At 39.4% G+C, this 20,767-nt stretch overlaps 1 protein-coding gene across 1 annotated transcript in view; it reads right to left on the bottom strand.

Annotated features, from left to right (window-relative positions):
* LOC149255515 (uncharacterized) overlaps positions 1 to 20,453 on the bottom strand; it is a 38,653-nt gene extending 18,200 nt beyond the window's left edge. Inside the window, exons 1-3 of the mRNA XM_089455065.1 lie at positions 19,354 to 20,453; positions 15,127 to 19,144; positions 14,278 to 14,668 (exon numbers count right to left, since the gene is read on the bottom strand). Of these exons, the coding sequence (XP_089311191.1) occupies positions 14,278 to 14,668; positions 15,127 to 19,144; positions 19,354 to 20,453 (5,509 nt within the window). The remainder of the gene's footprint in view (positions 1 to 14,277; positions 14,669 to 15,126; positions 19,145 to 19,353) is intronic.
* Between the last annotated feature and the right edge of the window lie 314 nt (positions 20,454 to 20,767).

Genomic DNA, 20,767 nt, shown 5'->3' with positions numbered 1-20,767 from the left:
TCTTGCTTCAAAAATACAAAACCTTCAAACAGAAAAAGTTTCTTCACCATTTAATCTGGGAGCAGAGATAGCAAAGCTTAAGATTTCAGTTCCTTTAACAGAACTAATCAAGAATGAAACTTACAAATCACAGATAAACCAGACCTTAAACATTGCTGAAAATGAGGATTCTGTCAACTTGTTTGATGACCAACTAGAGCTCATATTTGGTCCAGATGTTAATGGCAAACCACTAGAAGGAGGAGTACCACCTTTCTACATTAGCCTTAGCGTCCATGACAAAATTCTACACAATGCGATGTTGGATTTTGGGGCCTCCCATAACTTAATGCCCAAATCAGTAATGGAAAAGCTGAACCTAGACATAACAAGGCCCTATAAAGACTTATTCTCTTTTGACTCTACTCAAGTAAAGTGTTTAGGATTGATTAAAGATTTGTGTGTTACTTTAGTTCAATATCCTGCCAAAAGCATCCTGATGGACATTGTAGTCGCTGACATCCCACCGAAGTATGGCATGCTTTTATCTAGATCATGGGGAGCCAAACTTCAAGGATCTCTTCAACTTGATATGTCTTATGCAACAATTTCTTTTTTTGGACAACCTAAGAAACTATACTGAGAAACCTTAATGAAATATATGGTAAGTAGCCAGGATCGGCCTCAAAACTTTCCCATCTACTCCATACACTTCGATATTGACTCTTTTATTTTGTATAATGCTGATCAGACTCAAGAAACACTTTTAGACAACACTGATACATAACTAAAAGAAGTTGCAGTTTCTACACCAGATGAGACTAATTAGACTATAGAGATATTCAATGAAGAAGAAGGTCTAATTGTTGTGAATGATAAAGAGTTTATTCCACCAGATAGTGAAAACTACGATCATGAAATCTTATGGCATTTAGAGTTTGATGGATCAGTAAATAGGTTAGGAGCAGGAGCAGGAGTATGGATATATAACTTAGAGAATAATTATTCATAAGGCCATGCCTATAGACTAAATTTTAAATGTACAAATAATATAGCTGAATATGAAGCATTAATTTTAGGTCTTAAGTTAGTTAGGAATTTAGGAGCTAAAAGAGTTTCTATTATGGGAGACTCTGAATTAATTGTGAAACAAATAGATGTTGTATATATGACTAAAGACCCTAGATTAAGTTGCTATAGAGACACTATTGTAGAAATACTAAATACTTTCTTAGAAACAAAGCTTGTAGTCATCCCTAGAAAACATAACATGCAAGCCCATAGTTTAGCAATGTTTTCTAGCACTTGTAAATTACCCTTCCAACCTAACTATCAGTACACTGCTGAAGTTAGGCATAGACCTGCAATTCCTGATAATTTGAAGAACTGGCAGATATTCACTAATGATAAACAAATAAATAACTTTTTACTTTCAGAAGAAGAATTTGTAAATAATAACATAGATACTGATACATCCATAGATCTTGACACTAAGGATAAAATAGAAATAAACAAGATAGAAGATGATAAAATAGATAGACTTAACCCAACCAAATTTAACAAATCAGATGTAGATAACCTAGAGATAATGGAAATTGATGAAATGATAAACGAAGAAACTGAAGTAATCAATCTAAAGGATAACTTCTTACCAAAGGGATTAACCCCTCTAGAAGATTTATTTGATTCAAATGATGTTCCTAAGAAACCTAAGATGGAACCATTAAGATCTGACATTGAGGAATGCAACATAGGCACTGATGAAAGTCCAAAATTGATCAAACTTTCAAAATCATTACCTCCAACTGAAAAAGCCAAATACATTGAGTTGTTGAAAGAATTTAGGGATGTTTTGCTTGGAGTTACGAGGACCTCAAATCCTATGACACCAATATCATCCAACACACTATTCCTATAAAATAAAATCAAAAGCCTTTCAAATAGAAACTAAGAAGGATCAACCCTGTCTTACTACCTACTATAGAGAAAGAAATTCAAAGAATGTATGATGCTAAAATAATTGCACCAATTAGATTCTCTGATTGGGTATCAAACTTAGTGCCAACAAGAAAGAAAACAGGTGAGATCAGGCTCTGTGTGGATCTCAGAAACCTCAATAAAGTATCATTAAAAGACAATTACCCTCTCCCCAAGATGGATCACATTTTGCAGAGAGTAGTTGGATCAACTAGAATCTCATTGTTGGATGGGTTTTCTGGTTATAATCAAATCTTAGTTCATCCTGATGACCAACCCAAGACTGCCTTTACTACTCCTTGGGGCACTTTTATGTATGTGAAAATGCCTTTTGGGCTAATGAATGCAGGAGCCACTTTCCAGAGGGCTATGGATATAGCCTTTGCTAAAGAAATTCATGATTTCCTTGTGATATATCTAGATGACATTACTGTGTTTTCAAAGTCAGACAATCAACATTTAGATCATCTAAGGCAAGTGTTTATTAAATGCAGGAAGTATGGAATCTCCTTGAACCCCAAAAAGTCCTTGTTTGGGTTAGAGGAAGGAAAGTTATTAGGTCATATAATCTCGAAAGATGGTATTAGAATAGACCCAACAAGAATAGAAGCCATCTTACAAATAAGACACCCCAGGAACATTAGAGAATTACAAGCTTTCTTAGGAAAAATCAATTTTCTTAGAAGATTTATATCTAACCTAGCAGAATTAATTAGATCACTTAACAATATGCTGAAAAAAGACTCCACAATAAAATGGACTGTTGAGGCTAAGAAATCCTTTGAAGACATTAAACTAGCCTTAACTAAAACACCAATACTAATAAGTCCCAAGTTTGATAGAGATTTCATTTTATTTTCCTTTGCCTCAGAGCACACAATAGCTGCAGTCCTATTACAGAAAAATGACCAGGGCTATGAACAACCCATTGCTTTCTTTAGCAAAGCCCTGAGAGATGCCCCCTTGAAATACAATATAATGGAAAAACAAGCCTTGGCTTTGGTCAAAGCCATTAAAGATTTTAGGGTATACATCTTATATTCTCACATAGTAGCCTACATTCCTAATTCAGTAGTAAAAGACATCCTAACTCAGGATGGTCCAGATGGAAAGAGAGGAAAGTGGATTGCTACTATCTTAGAGTATGACATAGAGATTAAACCAACAAAGTTGATCAAGGGCCAAGGTTTAGCCAAGCTAATGGCTGAATCGAACTGTCAGTTCTTGGATATTAACTTTATTGCAGCAATAGATAATGAAGAGGAGATGGCGACTCCACTAATCAACCAAGCCTTTCTTGAATCACCATGGTATGCTGATATGTGTTATATTGTACTTAATTTACAAGCTCCTCTTGAATTATCTAGGACTAAAAGCATGGTTTTAAAGATGAAATCCTTAAGATTTTGTATATTAGACAATGTTTTGTTTTAGAGAGATCATGAAGGTATTCTTCTCAATTGCTTATTAAAAGAAGAAGCTGACAAAGTTTTACAAGAGTTTCATGCAGGTGACTGTGGAGGACACCTTTACTGGAAGACCACTGCAGATAAAATCTTTAGGGCTTGTTTCTACTGGCCTACCTTGTTTGCTGATGTCAAGAAATATGTGACCTCCTGTCACAAATGTCAAATCTTTGAGGGAAAGAAAAAGCTCTTACCATTACCCCTAAAGCGAATCTCTGCTGAAATACTATTTCAACAATGGGGTATAGACTTCGTTGGTGAAATTAACCCACCCTCCTCTGCCCAACACAAATGGATCCTTACTGCCACTAACTACTTTACAAAATGGATAGAGGCCATACCTTCAAGCCAAGCTACAGATACTGTTATCATAACCTTCCTTGAAACCAATATTCTATCTAGATTTGGATGTCCAACGAAGCTCATTACTAATAATGCAATAGCCTTTAAATCCAAAAGAATGGTCGATTTCTGCAATAAATACCATATCATCCTTGGCCATTCCACAACATATTACCCTCAAGGTAATGGATTGGATGAATCCTCAAACAAAAGCTTAGTAAATATCATCAAAAAGCTACTAGAGGACAATAAGAAAACTTGGAATAGAAAGCTAGTCAATGCCTTATGGGCAGACAGATTGACTACAAAGAAATCAATTGCTACTTCTCCCTATCAACTAGTTTATGGAATTGAAGCTATCTTTCCATCCTCTTTGGGAGTGCCAATGATGAAAATGCTTCAAGAAATACAGGTTTAACCAAATAGTATCCAAAGAAGAATCAACCCAAGTATACATCTACAACAAACAAGAGAAGAGGTTTATGTCAAATCTCAAGTTGTGCAAGAAAAGATAAAGAAGATTTTTTATAAGAGAACCAAGGCTGATGATTTCTACATTGGTGACAAAGTGCTAAAGTGGGACTCAAGAAGGGAAGATAAAGGAAAGCATGGGAAATTTGATTTCCTATGGAAAGGTCCCTATGTCATTTATGCTTATAGAGGAAATAATGCTTTATTCTTAAGAGAAATTGATGGTACAGATGCAGAAGGTGGGCCAGTGAATGGTCGAATGCTGAAACACTACTTTGAACCTAATTACTAATTTTCATTTGTATATATTCTATTTTCAAAAGTCTAGTTTGGATTGGATAATGATCTTTGAGGTTGAAGCCCGAAGAGAAGGCCCTAAGCTTCAAAAGATTCACTATCATAAGTATCAATAATGCAGATTCATAGAAGGACATTTTGCAAGGCAACATCAACAAAAATTCAAAGGCTACTGATCTATAAAGTTCTTGACATTTCACAAGGAAATGCCATCCCCAAGTGGAGCCACTGTTAGGTTCCTATACCAATAGGAGTCATAATTTTGAATGACTAAGGTTAAGCCTTGTAATATTGTACATACCTTTGCTTTCTGCAAATGTTTTCCATATTATAAAAAAAATAAAAAAATGTAAAGAGGGTATGTCCTAAAAGATAAATCAAAGGACAAAAAGAATAAGAGAAGGTCAAAAAAATGAAAGAATATGAACCCCAAAAACAAAAATACCATGAAAGTGTGCAAGTCCAAATGCCACTACTATTTATTTTTATGCATAATAATGATTGTGTGCAATTTGTTATTCATGCCACAATCCATGGTAATCAAACAGTTTAATCTTGGTTATCCCATGATTTGAATTTCATGTTTATAAATTAGAGAATAAAATCTTACCAAACAGTTCAATTTTGGCAGATCATAGTTATAAGGTTAGAATTAGATAGATTTACTTTCCAAAAGAAAAATAGATGAATAAGGGTTTACTAGCTTAAATGCACCCTAAGAAATGAAGAAAATATGTTAGAGGTAAGAAAGGGTAAGTAGAAGAAAGGTTGCTGAACTACCAAAGTTACTTGGATCAAAGAACATGCATCATGCTTAGATACATCTTTCAACATGTATGGTCAACTATGAAGGCAAAGACAAAAATTTACAAGTTCATATGATTAACTTCCCCTCATTTACTTTTCCCCTTTACTTACTAATTTCCTATCAACAATTATGTTCTAAGTACTTTTAACCCTACAAGTCAAAGAGGCTCAGAGCATTTCTCTAACTTTTGGAGGGACCGGACCCTCGGCTTAATGACTTATGGATGCAAGTACTAGAATCCCCTTCATAAAACCCATTTCCCCTCATTACTTTAAGAAAACCCCTTTTCCTAAGGTTAAACTCCATTTACCTAGGAAAAGTAACAAAACCCCCATATAAACCCCTTTCCTAAGGTTTAAACACCTTTTTTCCTAAGGAAAACAATATCCCCCCCATGTAAAACCCTTTCGCACAAAAAACCCACTAAAAATCCCTTTTTCCTAAGTTCAAAGCCTAAATGCGCAATCACATGCCTTTTGCCCATTTACTTAGGAAAAAAACCCATCCATCGCATTTCATATTAATAAACTAACTCTATTACATAAAACCCATATAACTCCTCTTTTCGTAAATATATCTAAATCCCTAATTAAAATACCCCTGCTCCTTAGTTTAAATAAAAACTATAAATATTACCCCTTACCCCACTAAAACTTCACTTGGTTTACCTTACCCCAGTAAAACTAAGTAAACCCGGTAAAACTTGAGTTAATCCTGCATCGGGCTTCACCTGACTCCCTACGACTCCCTAATCCCTCTTAAAGCCCGACTTGATCACTTAACCAGGACTTAATCCTAAACTAATTGTAAACCGCCAAGGTTTAAACCTCTGGGCCCCCCCTCAACCTCCGTTTATTTCCCCCGCGCAACTCTCCTATCCGACCACCATTAGATCATAATCCTGCAGATCTAACACCTACATCAATATTGACCGAACTCGATCACCTGACTTTACCCGCCCGATAAGGCGGTATTCCACTGACCCCCGATGGCTAAGTGTCGCGCTATAAAGCTCATCGGGCGACCCCTCTCCAAAACCGCCCATGTCTCTAAAGCGGTGCGATAGCCTCCTAAAACTGCTTCCCCGCCAACCCGATAAACCGCCTGTCCTCTATAAAATATGAATTTCTTGCCTTTTTCAAATAATCCACCCGTTAAAGATTCAAACCCTGAAAAACCCTTGTTTTCTCGCCATTTCACTAGTTTCACAGCACATACCTATGAAACCCTTCAGCGCCTCTGCGATGCGATTTCACCTCCATTCATGCCAAAAAAGCACTGCCCTGACCTTTCCCAAGTATCCTTGTGCTAAAGAAGCTATCCATCACCTTCCATGCAGACCAAAGTTTTCTTAATTATTATTGGTTTTTTCAGGTTATCACACTGAGATCAAAGCTTGGATAAACAGTCTTGATACTAGTCAAAGGAACCTGTTTACTCCAATACTCGACCATAAACCTGTTAAAAGATCAAATTCAAATAAAGAAGACTAGTGATACAAGGAATGAATATGAAGACCCTTACACTCAGAGCCGAGACGAAGACAAAGATAGAGCAGTGATAATTTAGAATAGAGGAGCAAGACCAGAGATGCAATCAGAAGCCAAACAGACCAGACACACTGAAACTTGATCAATATCCCCTTCCGATGTGGAGACACATAAAAACATGAAAATTTACTGTTGAAAAACACAGTAATATGTTAATTGTAACAGTAAAAGGAAGAAACACAGAAAGGATAAAGACAGGTCATCAGGGTGAAAGAGTATCAGTGACAGAGAGTATCAAATGAAAGACACAAGTAAACACAACCTCCAGCGTAAATGATTCAAACAACCAGAGCATAAAGAGCTAGAAATAAACCATAACAGCCAGCAACACCACAATAAAAGGGACATCATGAATCGGTTCATTAGCTGCCTCTATCTTCCTGCGAGAAGATATTTTCTATTTCCTAGATTAAGTCTCAAGTCAGTTTGAGATATTTGTAACAACACCTTAGTATAAATACTTCACAAATTGAAGTATGTAGCGTAGATTCTTAGACATTTCTTTAGACTGCTTGATTGAAAGACTGTAAAAGCTATTGGAGCATTGACTGAGCCAAGAAGCTCGATTGGTGAATAAAGACAAGATATTTCAAAGGATTCATGTGTAGAGCAAAGTGTAGACACTGATCTTATCTCTTTAAGTTTTCATATTGTTGATCTAAATCTGGATGCCATAACTGGAAGTATTATATAAAAATTTGTTTAATTACACTCTGCTATAACAGTTAGGCAAATCTATGTTCTCTACAAATAATCTAAGTTAAGGAATTCTTAATTGCTCCTTAGTTTAGGTTGTTTCTTTTAATATATAGCAAAGGATTCTTAATTGCCCTTTGTTTCTGATTAGCCCCCTGTTCTTCATTTCAATCATGGTTTGAGAATTCTTAATTGCTCTCACCCTGGTTAAAACCTTTTCCATCCCTTTGGCCTAAAGTCCTGCACCCTACTCTGTTATCTTGCCCTTTGAACATTCCCTTTAGTGAGTTGATCCAGTCCTGCTACCTTTCTTTTGACTCCATAAGCCCAATGGTCTAGAGACATCATTTTATCCATCTGTTTAAATATCCCCACCACCCAATCTTTCAATACAAATAAAAAACCCCCTGAACCTTTCAGAACTAGCCTAATATCCCAGCAAAACAAAGCTAAATCATATAGAGAGAGCCCTCTCTGGACTCAGGAAGGCTAGAGCCTAAGCGTAAAAGTTGGTTTGTGGTTACCTCGGTCATTTTCTTTCTTCTTTTAACTTCAAGAGAAAATTCTGAGTGATAACACACGTGACGGCCTCTGGGCTTGCCACGTGTCAGCCTCTCATTGGTCCACCAAAACTGCCATATACCAATCACGTGCCGACACTTGTCATGACCCCATTGAGCCATATGTCAAAATATTCTAGGAATATTCCTTGGAATATTAATTTTGCTGACTGGGCTATACGGATGCCTAGTCAGCATCTTAGTCACAAAATTTTCCCTGTTTGACAAAACGAACACCACACTCTAACTTTCTCATACGAACTCTGTTTTGAGTGAAATGAGATGTGTTGGGATCATATCTCTGAGATGGACGTGATCTTTCAGGTTTTGAGTGATTCCGAGCACTTTGATTTTTGAACAAAATTTTTCCCCTAATGCAAATTCCGATCACTCCTTCCCATTAACAGGCTTTTGGACCCACAAAAGTTGGTTATCTAAAGAGAGTTGAATACTATTCTTCTTCCCAAGTTCTATCAATTGATTCTACTTGGAAAAATCTCCATGAAAATCACTTGGGTTCGCTGACATGCCTTTCCTTGCAAATGGCTTGGCACTTCAACCAATGTTTTCCTTTAGCTGCTGACCCAATCCAACACTTGATGGCTGCTTGCTGATTAAACAGGTTGTTGTACCAAAGCGATCCCTCGGTGCTTGGAAAGCTGACTGATGGCCTTCCCACTGAGAATCATGTTCCTCTTTTGCAACACATGCATTCGATGCAAGCTTCTCCTTGGAAACCACTTTTCCAAGTTAAGCCCATCTTAGTGAACTACAACAATGAGTTCCAATATCAGTAATAACAAGAAAATAAATGACTATTATTTTACCTCCACGGTTCCGAATTCCACATCTAGAAGAATGCATTCGCCATCTGTTTCGATTCTTGGTGTCAACACATCAAATCACATTGTAGACCATTTGATATTTTAGAAGGGCTGCAATTTTTTTTTGGCATTTTTGTCCACTTTTGCTTCTTGATTCCGTCATCCTCCAGTATTAGCACGCTACTCATGTCATGATTTGAGAATGAAGGCTAATCATGATCCTTTTGCTCAAGCGTGTACCTTCCAAAATCTTACGACATCTTATCATAACGAACACCATTAACCTTGCAAAACACTCATGAAAGAATATAACTTGACGACGTCTTCCTTTTGCTTCTTCAAAACAATGAATGTCACATCATGTGAACATCGCTTTGTACTCCTACATCTTGGTGTATAAACCATTGAATAAACACAATTCGGCAAAACTTGCTTCTTCAAACAACTGACTTTCAAGTCAAGCAAAACCATGTACAATAACTTGACGATTTACAACAAGAATTCCACATTCTCATGAAACAATTTGTCACATCTCCGTTTCATATTTGGAGACAAAATCAACTCTTCCAAGTAAATATAACATACATGTAACAATCAATCAACCACACAAGCCGACACTCACGCATGTGCAAATGATCAACATTCTCAAGTTGACATCATACATGTTAACAAAGCAATCAACCAACACAAGTCAATCACTCATGCATGTTCAAGCACAATGAAACTATTAAAAATTCCACTGTTCACACACACAAACTCTCATGCATGTGTAACAATTCTCAACTTTCTCGCAAGTACAACCACAAGAATAATCACAAGTACAAGAATCCCATTGGTATGTACGAGTACTTAAAGAACTGAAATGACCAAATTTGCTGCAATAAAGTGAGTCAACATACTCCACTTTTGAACACCTTCCTAGCGTAAACATGCAAGTTCAAGAATGCAACATGCATGCAAATTTGTAGTTGCAAATTGCCATCTTTGTTGAATCTAAGTGAGTCAACATAACTCTACTTTTCCAACATTTTTCTTCATGCAATATGCAACATAATTTCAGGAGAAAAGAAATGCATCCAAATAACAAGGAAATGCATCAATAAGGCAATATTTGCATCAATTATCAAAAGAAATGCAAGGCCTTAATTGGTTAAGAAATCTAACCATCTCTTTCCAAACCATTTCAATGGCACTTCTTTCATATGCACTTCATCATGTGTATCATCCTGACCCACATCAATTATGGAATCCTCTTTTCCATTCTTTCCAAAAGCTCTCTCCACCTTCTTCAAATGTCGTGGATGACTTTTTGGATGCAAAGTCTAACACTTATCTACAAGCTGATCATGCTTATGGCAATGAGTGAAAAATAATTACATCTTCTTTTCAACATGGTTTCCATTATCCAATGAACCTTTGGCTTTTTGTCTCTTTTATTTTGAAAGTTTCATGTGTATGGATTTCCTCTTCCTATACCTCGAAACAGTATGGTTATTCAAACCACAAAAGGAACATGCAAATTTTATCTAAATCTTATGTGAAGATTTACCATGTTTATCATAATCAAAATAAACTTGATTAAAGGCATATTTATAACTTGCACATTCACCTTTGTCGCCTTCTTGAAGAGGTGAATTTGATGAGGTAGTGGCTCTCTTCAGAATACCAACAATGGTTTCAATGACCTTAGAGCTTTTAACATCCTCTTGTTTTCCATTTCCACTAGTTGCATGCTTATGGGCATCTTCTTGCAAAGTGGGTATAAAACTTTTGCATTCCTCGTGAACACAAACTTCAGAAGCTTAAGGTAATGAACATGTAATGAAAATTCTTCTTGGAACACCTTCATGTGCCTCCTTGGCTTTGGGGCATTCTCCATCATGTTGTCAATAACCAAGACCCAAATACCTAGACCTTTCCTAAAAAACAGTTGGCTCAACTATGCCTTGTGCATTTTTTCCTAACCCTTTATCTTCCTAGCCCATCTTCATCAATAATTTGGACCCTATTCCTCTAGTGTGTCTTTCAAAAGCACCAAAACATTATTTTGATAGGAAATTGAAGATAAATTTGAATTGCATACCTCATTTTCATGCACATACTTGGCTAGGGTATCCTTGGCATCATGGATTTGAATTTCCATATCATGCATCTTTTCAAGAAGCTCTTGCTTCTCCTCCTTCATGGCCATCAACTGCTCTTGAAGTATAGTGTTATCCTTCCTATCTTCATACATCTCTTGCACCCTATCTCTCATGATGATAAACTCTTGCAACATCTATAAATCAAAGAGTCTTGCTAAGGAAGATGGATTAGAAACATCACTTGTTGAAGCTTCCATCACTCTTGTAATGCATCAAAAAGCTTCACAAAGCTTCAAAAATCTTACGCACAGTTAATTTCTCCTTGCACAAATACAAAACCAATAACTAATTTTCTAGCTAACCTTGCCAAACCATCTCAAAGTTAAAATGAGCTAACAAGTGCTATGATACCAACTTGATCTGAACTTTTCGGCAAACCTATTAATGCTATGCAAGCTCCCTCATCAGTATTAAAAATGTGTTTAGGATCGTCTCAAATTAACCAAAATGTGAGGATTATGTGTCAAGTATTGAGTGTCTTTTATGAGCAATTTATGAGATTAATTAGCTGTTTAAAACACATATACAACAAGTAAATTCTAGAGAAATAAAACACAACAAACTCATGACACAAAGCTAATAAAGTAATTCACCCCTCTCGGGCTACATCTCCTTGGACCTGCTTCAATGGTTAGGCCCTCTTTGAATTAATGGTAAATTATCTGATTATATGCACCTGCAGTGCTCCAATGGATTTGCAACTTACTCCATTGGATTCAGAAGACCCAAAAACCCCAAAAACTACCTTCCAAGCTTTGCAATTGGACTTCAGCTGATCTAGGCTTGACCTCCTCTCCTGGTGGGCCTAGGATTCCTTAAACTTCAATGTAGAAAAATCACATACAAAAGTGTCCTTATGCCTCCGAAACATATTCCAATGTGTTTAGAGCATCAAAATCATCTAGGAATGACTATTTCTGAGCCAAAATTGGTCGAAATGTGAAGAAGTTATGGTATCTTCAGTTTTCCCTAGGAAAAGTCCGCCAAAACTGGAGAAACTCTAGTTAACTCCACCAAAAATGGAGGAATTGCCGAATTTATCGGACCTGCCAAATTTCCACCAAACTAATCCCAAAATTAATTAACGGTTAAGCATAATTTAATTAGCACTAATCCTCCACTTAGTGCTTTAATCATGCTGTTAGCACTTAATGCTAGTGGTTAAAGGTTTGTTGGTCACATGCTAGCAATTATTGTTAACCTTACCTCCAAACTTCACGACGCTATCACATCAAATAGAAATGGCACTATTAGTTTATTAAGACATATGTCGTGGTATAATGGTGGTGCTTGGTGCTTGTGCGGGCGAGGTCACAGGTTTGACTCCCCGGTCTGCCAATAAACTTTTAAATGACCTTTGAGAGGGCATGTGGCGGCCTTTGGGCTTGCCACATGTCAGCCTCTCATTGGTCCACCAAAACTGCCATAGACTAATCATGTGCTAACATTTTTCACAAACCCATTGAGAAATATGTTGTAATATTCTAGGAATATTCCTTGGAATATTAATTTTTCTGACTGGGCTGTACGGATGCCTAGTCAGCATCCCAGTCACACAAATTTTCATGTGTGACAAAAAGGACAACAGGCTCTAACTTTCTCATACGAACTCCGTTTTGAGTGAAACGAGTTACATTGGGATCGTATCACTGAGAGGGATGTGTTCGTTCAGGTTTTGAGCAATCCCAAGCACTTTTATTTTTGAGCAAATTTTTGCCCCTAATCCAAATTCTGATCAACAAGCAACAAAAAATCGAGTCACTTTGTCAAGAAGGTTCTCATCGCACTATGAAGGAAAGGGAGCCTATGTATTGCGCAATTTGTCATTGCAAGGGGATGGAGAAGGAACTTATTTTTAACTATAAGTGATCCATTATCTATATAAGGCAAAAATAATCAAGGCTTAGTGCAATGTCAGTACATGCAACAAGAGTTAGTGACCATGCTTTGAAGTTTCTCAATGTGCAATGGTAGGACCCAACCTAGGAAAAGACCAGTGCCCAAGTCCACGAGGTAAATTTTTGATCAATGAGGCTCATGAATAGATAATTCTCATCACCTGGGCTGGTTTAATGCCTTCATAACTTGCATTGGACAGAAGGACCAAGAAGAGCTCCAGAATGGCTATGTGTGGGACCATTGGAGTAGGAGAGGAAAAGACATTTGAACAAATATGAAACACATATCACATACATGAATGCCATCAATACAAGCTAGTTCAATGCACATGACTCGCGATAGAAATCACACCTTGAAATGACAACAAAGCGACACTTATTTCTAAGTGCGACAATTGAAACATAGCATTGCGACACTTAGAACATGAGTTACAACAGAAGTATCATTTGTGACCAGAAAGTGTGCTAAGTTCTAGGAATGTGTCTAGTGCATATTATTATGTTATATAGGACCATATAGTGCAGAAGAGTGCACTAAATTTGCATCTAGTGATGCTTGAAGGTGCGACACATACAAGAGTGGAAATAATTAAAAATGACACTTGCGACAATAAGAAAAAGTGAAAATGACACTTGCAAAAGCTAAATAAAGTGAAAGTGACACATGCCAAAGCGAAGATAAAGTGAAAACAACACTTGTTAAAATTAAAGCAAGCAAAAATGACAACCACAAAAGTTAAAGCGACACTTGTGAAAGCAAAGGTACGCAAAAGCGACAATGGAGAAAACTCTTTGGAATGATGACACAATTGCAACTGGAAGTGATAGAGACTATCAAATGATATTGCACACTAACTGTTGACATAGGTTGCACAACTTACCATACTCAACATTGTGCAAGCACTATTCCCAAAGATTGTGCAAGCCTTACTTTCGGGAGTTGTGCAATGCCTATCTAAGCTTGTGTAGAAAAAAGTGCATTTATGAATCTATCAAGGGCTGATCATGTATGAGTAAGTGACTCTGACAATTATAACCTCACAACAAGACTTAAAAACTTCTCAAAACATCAATCGACCATGAAGTGACCATGGAACGACAAATCGCTAAATCCTTAGTAGGCTCCAAAATTTAAGTGTAGGCAAAATTTTGGAGTGTGTTTGTCGCAGCGATAACATAATGTTTTTTTGCGACAGTAACGGTTAGTTTTATTTGGGCGGCAAACAAGCTACCGCGTGCTTTTACATTTCTGCAGATTCAGAGACAGAGATCTGGGGAATTCTTAATGGAGTTGGGTATGTTCGCCACTAATCCGGAGATTTTCCAATCCATCCGATGTCCGGAGTCAGAGAAATCAGCTTCGTCGACTTTGACATGAGATCGCTTAGTGTTGGCTGTTGGAATAGTTGGAACAACGCACAGAGCCAGAGGACTTCCTACGGAGCCTGATCTTGCTGTGCCAAAGAGCATCAATGCTGTTGATCTTCCTGCGGATCTTGATCTAGCCGTTCCAAAGAGCATCAATGGCGTAGGAATCTGATTGACCACGCTTTGGAGAGAATGCTTCTTCAGCGGGAAGCTCCAACGCAAATTTTTGCGTAGCACAGCGAATGCTGCTTTCCGGTAGTGAGAGGCTCTGAATATGCTGAATCCAGCCTTCAGGAAAGAGATTGGAGAGAAGATTAAGGCTGAAACTGAGATGCGCCCTTGAGGGTCCTTTGAGGGCTCTTGGGAAGCAGGAACTAAACAGTAATCAGAGGTCGATAAACGGAGGCTGATATCAGGCTTGAAATTATCGGATTACTTAGTTTGATTTGAGCAGAGGTCCCGAAGAGCAGGAATAAGGGGGGAATAGGAAGCCCTTAATTCAGGAAGGGTAGGAGGGTCGATCAGCAGGTATATTAAGGAACAGAACAAGAAGATTCAATTGAGTTGGCCACCAGGGATCTCCGAGAATAGAGGGAGCCAAGATTGGCCTCCATATCAGCTTGAGAATTGAGGTTCCTTAAGGTATGATAGAAGGAGATTTTATTGAATTTGGGCAGTAATAGCCTGATTTTTCTGATAATGGTGGCTAACTGAACCTGATGGGAGGTCTTAGGGTGTAGCATTGCCTGGATGATAAGTCTTGAATCTCCAAAGACTGAGAGAGAAAGGATATTTCTGTTAATCGCCAGAGTCAGCCCCTGCCACAATGCAAGAGCCTCCGCTCTGTTGTTGGTTTCGATTCCCAGACCCCAATGGAATCTCAGTTTCGGAGAACCTCCAGGACTCAATAGAACTCCACCACTGCCAGCAACCCCAGGGTTTCCTTTAGAGGCCCCATCGAAGAATAAACAGTGATCATCCAGGGCCGATCTCCACTTAATGAACTCTAGTTCTTCCAGCCTAATCTCCCAGTTGGAATGGACGGAAACAGGATGAAAGGGCCTTTCTTTCAGATTTGGAACCAGTTCTTTGAACCATTGCTCCTCCTCTTTGACCAGACTCATTTCGTTCCTTGAGGAAGTATTGGCTTCCAAAGCCTCGCCCAGCAAAGCTTTTATTTTTGAGATAACTCTTATTGCATTGCAACTTTCTTCTCGAAAAATTCTGTTATTCCTTTCCAACCACAGTTTCCAGCAAATGAATTTAGGGATCCACATCCAACTGGTTTTAAGAAGACTTTTATTTTTAAGGCAGAAGGGAGATAAGCTGGCCCAAGTTCTGAACAGGGTAGGGATGTTATCTGGAAAATCAAGGTTAGTTGGATCTAACAGCAGAACTCCCCTCCAGACTTCTTGAGCAAAGGGGCAAAGCAGCAACAGGTGACTGATAGTTTCTTCATCAGACCAGCAAAGTGGACATCTGAAAGGTCCTTCCATCCCTCTTCTTCGCAAGTTATCTCTGGTAAGAATGCTTTGGTGTGCCACGGTCCAACAGAAGAAGTCGATTTTGGGAAGAGCTGGGAAATCCCATATAAATTTCCATTGGGCTGGATTTGGCGGAGCATAAGGGACAGCCATAGTTCTTTTATAACCTTCGGAAATAGTGTAATGGCCAGAGCTAGATCCCCAGCCTCTTTTGTCTTTAGCAGTGGCCTTTGAAGGATATTTACCTTGGAGCAGATCTAATAGTAAAGAAGCTTCCCCCTGCAGCATAATGGGGACCTCCCCCAGGTTCCAACCATCCCAGGTTCTATCAGGAGCTTCCTTCCAATTCGAGATATCCCACAATGTGTGCAGATTGCAAGACTGAAGCCAATCTTTGATGTTTGCAAGACCTTCCACATGATTCATTGGTTGGTCACCCAAGATCGAATCATCCCAGATTTTGATTTTTCTTCCATTACCAGGGATCCAATAAAGGTAATGGCTGAATTGCTCCCTAGCAGCATTGCAAAGATTGAAGATTGGAGATCCTTTTAGAATTCTTGGAGGCTTATCCAGGCATCTCAAGCGCTGCCCTTGGAAGTATTTCTTCCAAATGACTCTTTTACTCCAGCTAGTATTTCCAGAGACTAAATTCCACAGAATCTTGGATCCCAAAGCAAGATTTTGGGCAGCCAAGTTACGCAGATGGAGGCCTCCTTCCAGAAATGGTTGCTTGAGAGTTTCCCAGTTCACTAAATGGATCCTTCTATCATTGTTATTCCCACCTTCCCACAGAAATCTTCTCAACAGGCTGTCCAATTTGCTGAGAAAGGTTTTGGGGGCAAGGAGAATAGAGTTTTGGAATAGGGGCATACTTATTAGGACCGATTTCATAAGGGTGACTTTCCCTGCATTATTCAGCCAAGAGGCACCCCAAGCTTGGATTCTATTCTTTATCTTATCGAGCAGAGGCAGCCAGTGAGCAACTTTAGGCTTAGATTTGAAGATTGGGATCCCGAGGTATTTAAATGACTCCCAGTTTCGAATTCCATCCATTTCTAAAAGTCTTGCAATGTCAGACAACTCTTTGGTCGAGCAGTTCCAGCCATAAATAGAGCATTTTCGATAATTGATTTTGCTGCCCGAGATCAACCTGTAAATGTCCAGCTCCCTCTTGAAATGTCTGGCAGAGATTATGCTGGCTCCTCCGAGCAGCAAGGTGTCGTCGGCGAACTGGGCATGATTAATGTCTTTCACCTTGTGAGTAGTTCTGAGGCCAGGCAGAGTTTGATTTTGCTGGTTATGATCTAGTTGGAAACTAAGCACCGAGGCCTGGACAGCATATAGAAGCGGAGACAAAGGGCATCCTTGTCTCAGGCCCCTAGAAGCTTGGAAGAAGTCAGTAGAACGGCCGTTGACCAAAGGCGCGATCCAAGGTGAGGCAATACAGGCTTTCACCCAGTTTATGAAGTCTGTTGAGAAGCCTAGCTTCTTCATCACAGCGAACAAAAAATCATGTCTCACCCTATCAAATGCGTTAGCCAAATCGAGCTTAATCACCATACCTTTCTCGTTTCTTTGGCAACTAGAGTGAACTGCTTCTTGGACCAGCACAATGTTGTCCAATATCTTTCTTCCTTTTATGAATCCGCCTTGATTTTCAGGGATGATGTCTGGAAAAATGTTTTTAAGCCTGTTGGCTATTATTTTGGAGACCAACTTATAACTGGAATTGCACAAGGATATTGGCCTAAATCTGCTGAAGTCTGAGGCGCCTTTCTCTTTTGGGATCAAGGCGAGAAAGGCTGAGTTGATGCCACCGCCTAGCTTTACACAATTCTGGGATTTTCTGACCATTCTCAATAGGTCTTTTTTAATTGTTGACCAGCAAGTCAAAAGGAACCTGACAGAGAACCCATCTGGGTCTGGGGCTTTATCAGGCTCCATGCTGTTCAGAACATCCTTTAGCTCTTCCATACTAATCGGAGCTGTCAGCATGGCGTTGTCCGAATCCTTGACGCAATTGGGAATTAAATCGATCGGATAGGAATGGGGATCAATAGCTGGTTCTTCAGGAGCCGAATAAAGATCTTGGTAGAAGGAATATGCAGCTCCCTTAATGCCTTCGAAATCCTTAATCACAGTATTTTGGTATTGAATCTCTGAGACTGATTTGAAATTCTTTCGGGCTTCGACTTGCTTATGGAAGAAGCTGGTGTTCTTATCTCCGGATTGCAGCCAAAGATTCCTAGACTTCTGTCGCCAAAATTCTTCCTCCTCCCTGCTAGATCTATGAACCTCTTTTTGGAGCTCGACTTCTTTTAGTAGCAGGCTTTGAGAAACAGGATTATGCTCCATATCTAATTGATGAGCAGCGAGCCTGTTTAGATTTTCTTTTCTTTTGGCTATGGGGGATTGCAGTCTTTTAGCCCAATCTTTAAGGTTTCTTTTTAGAACCCTGATTTTCTCTTCCCACACAAAGAATGGAGAACCGTGGACGGGCCTATTCCAAGAATCGGAGACCACCTCTTGAAAGCCTTCTTGCTGGATCCAAAGAGGGCTGAACCGAAATGGGATGGGGCCTAGATTGCAATCCAGGGAAAGCTCGAGAAGAATGGGCTTATGATCAGAGGTGAGATTTGGAAGAATTTTAGAGGTTGCCATAAGACCGCAGGTTAGGAAAGAAGAGTGGACAAGAAATCTATCCAAACGGGCAGCAATGTGGTTGGGGGCTATTCTTTTATTGGACCAAGTGAATTTACCTGAAGAAGGTTTAATGTCCTCCAGGTCCCAGCCCAGCATTATATCTTCAACCCATTCTTTGGCAGGATCCCTGACGATGGAGCCTCCCTTTTTCTCATCAAGAGCAAGGGTGACATTCAGGTCACCTGCAATGATGATATTCTCAGGATTTTGCTCTAAAAGAAATGAATGAAGCGAGTTCCAACATATTTTTTTCTCGCTTGGCAATACAGGAGCATAAACATTAAACATACTTACTTGCTGACCAGAATCCTTGTGAAGTAGCTGAATGAAGAGCCAGTGGGGGCTGCTTTTTTCTTGAATAAAGTCATATATGGCGCTGTTCCAGAAGGTGGCTATTCCACCAGAGGTGCCTCTTGCACTAACCGCTCTTCCATGGCCTTTTTTCCAAAAAACTTTACTGGATTGGAGGAGAGGAAGATCCTCCAGTTTTGTCTCCTGGATGAGAAGGATTTCAGGCGAGTATATTCTCACTATATCTTTCAGGGCTTCCTCTTTCGACCTGCTACCTAAACCTCTGCAGTTCCAGGAGACGTATTTCATTATTTACTATTTTGGGGAGATGAGGCTCCTATTGGAGCCTTGTTACTCTTGCGCCCAGATCTGGTATTCATCATTGCTTTGAGAGTTTTTTGGGAACCTTGGAGGACATCTATGTAAGTTTTTTCCTCTCTCTGTTTCTTCTTGGATTTCCGCCCTCTAGTCGTCTTGATTGGGGTGACTAGCGAGTTGTCAGTTTCAGAATCTCTCTCTTCTGATTCTCCCTCAGAGTCTGAGGCTAGACTAATGTGTTCTTCATTGCCTTCATTTCCCCTCTGACAGTCCTCAGGTGGAGGGACTGTTGGTTCAACTTCATTTACTTTCCCTTGTTTCTCCTTATTTTCTGTTTCCTCTTGGGTCTCCTTGTCATCCACCTTTTCTCCAGAGGAGGATCCATCTTTAGAAGTAGCAACGACTTTTGGGTTAAAGTGAGGCTTCCCCATTGGAACGGAATTGTTCTGTCCCGGAGGCTTTGGAACAACCTTTCCCTTTCTGATTTCTTTCCATCCTTCTTCTTCAACCGTGTTCCCTGTTGGAGCTTTTGGGCAGTTTCTCTGGAAGTGTCCGTGTTCATGACAGGTTCGGCATTTGAAAGGCAACTGCTCGTAGTCCAGCTTCTGGTAGTGCTTCCATTCTCCAACTTTGAGTTTGATCGCTTCTGGTAGCCCGGCTTCCAAATCGACTTCCACACAGATTCTAGCACATGTATATTGGCCCTTGTGATCAGCTTTGTCAATGAATCGACCCAACCCATTACCAATCTTCTGTAGAGATTGATAGCTCCAACAATGTAGAGGGAGATTAGGTAAGCAAACCCAGACCGGCGCCTCCTTGGGGACATCGACGGATGGGTCAAAGTTAGGACTCCATTTGTTGAGATACAGTCCCTGATTTCCCATAAAATACGACCCGTTTCTGAACACCAGGTCGCGATCTTCTTTGGTGGTAAATTCAAAAATGAAATAGCCTCGTCCTACAGCATAACAAATCACATTGTTTTTCAGCTGAGGTCTCCAGTTTCGCTGAATCCAATCGTCCGTGGTTTTAGTGGACGGCCATCGGCCCATAAATTTCCCTACCAGGCTTCTGTCAGACAGCGCAAGAGCAATTTTAATCGGTTGTTCCTCTGGAAGTGCTATCTCTGGTATTTCCTCAAGCTTTTTTATGAATTTCGGCACCTCAGAGTGCTGTTGCTTCTTCCCTTTCTGCGTTAACAGTCTTCGAAATGCATCTTCGGAGGATAATGGAGGGGTGGGAGCGGACTCCCCACCCCCAGGTCCGCTCATGGCTGCGTCCAAGAACTGTGGCGGCGGCAGACCTAAACTCGGCTCCGCGGTTCAGAGTAGCGCGCGCGTCTCCTTCTAGCGATAACATAATGTTAATGGCAGGTTGAACAAGCACTTTCATATAGAGACAATATTTTGCATCCCCTTTCAACAATAAATGCTAATACTCTATCATCTATCCAACACATCTCATGTAGAGAATGAGACATGTGGTGATGGTAGGCAGGGTGCACCGCCATCCTTCAACCATTAATGTACTTGATCAAGCTGTCATGAAGGCCCTCAATACATTTGGTCACCACTTGTACACCTAG

Source organism: Pinus tabuliformis, chromosome 7 (assembly GCF_031772625.1).
Source record: "Pinus tabuliformis cultivar Carrire ecotype Pingquan chromosome 7, CPIR1, whole genome shotgun sequence".
NCBI classification, from domain to species: domain Eukaryota; kingdom Viridiplantae; phylum Streptophyta; class Pinopsida; order Pinales; family Pinaceae; genus Pinus; species Pinus tabuliformis.
Note: the sequence above shows the minus strand (reverse complement) of the source record. Positions and strands in the feature narration are given on the sequence as shown.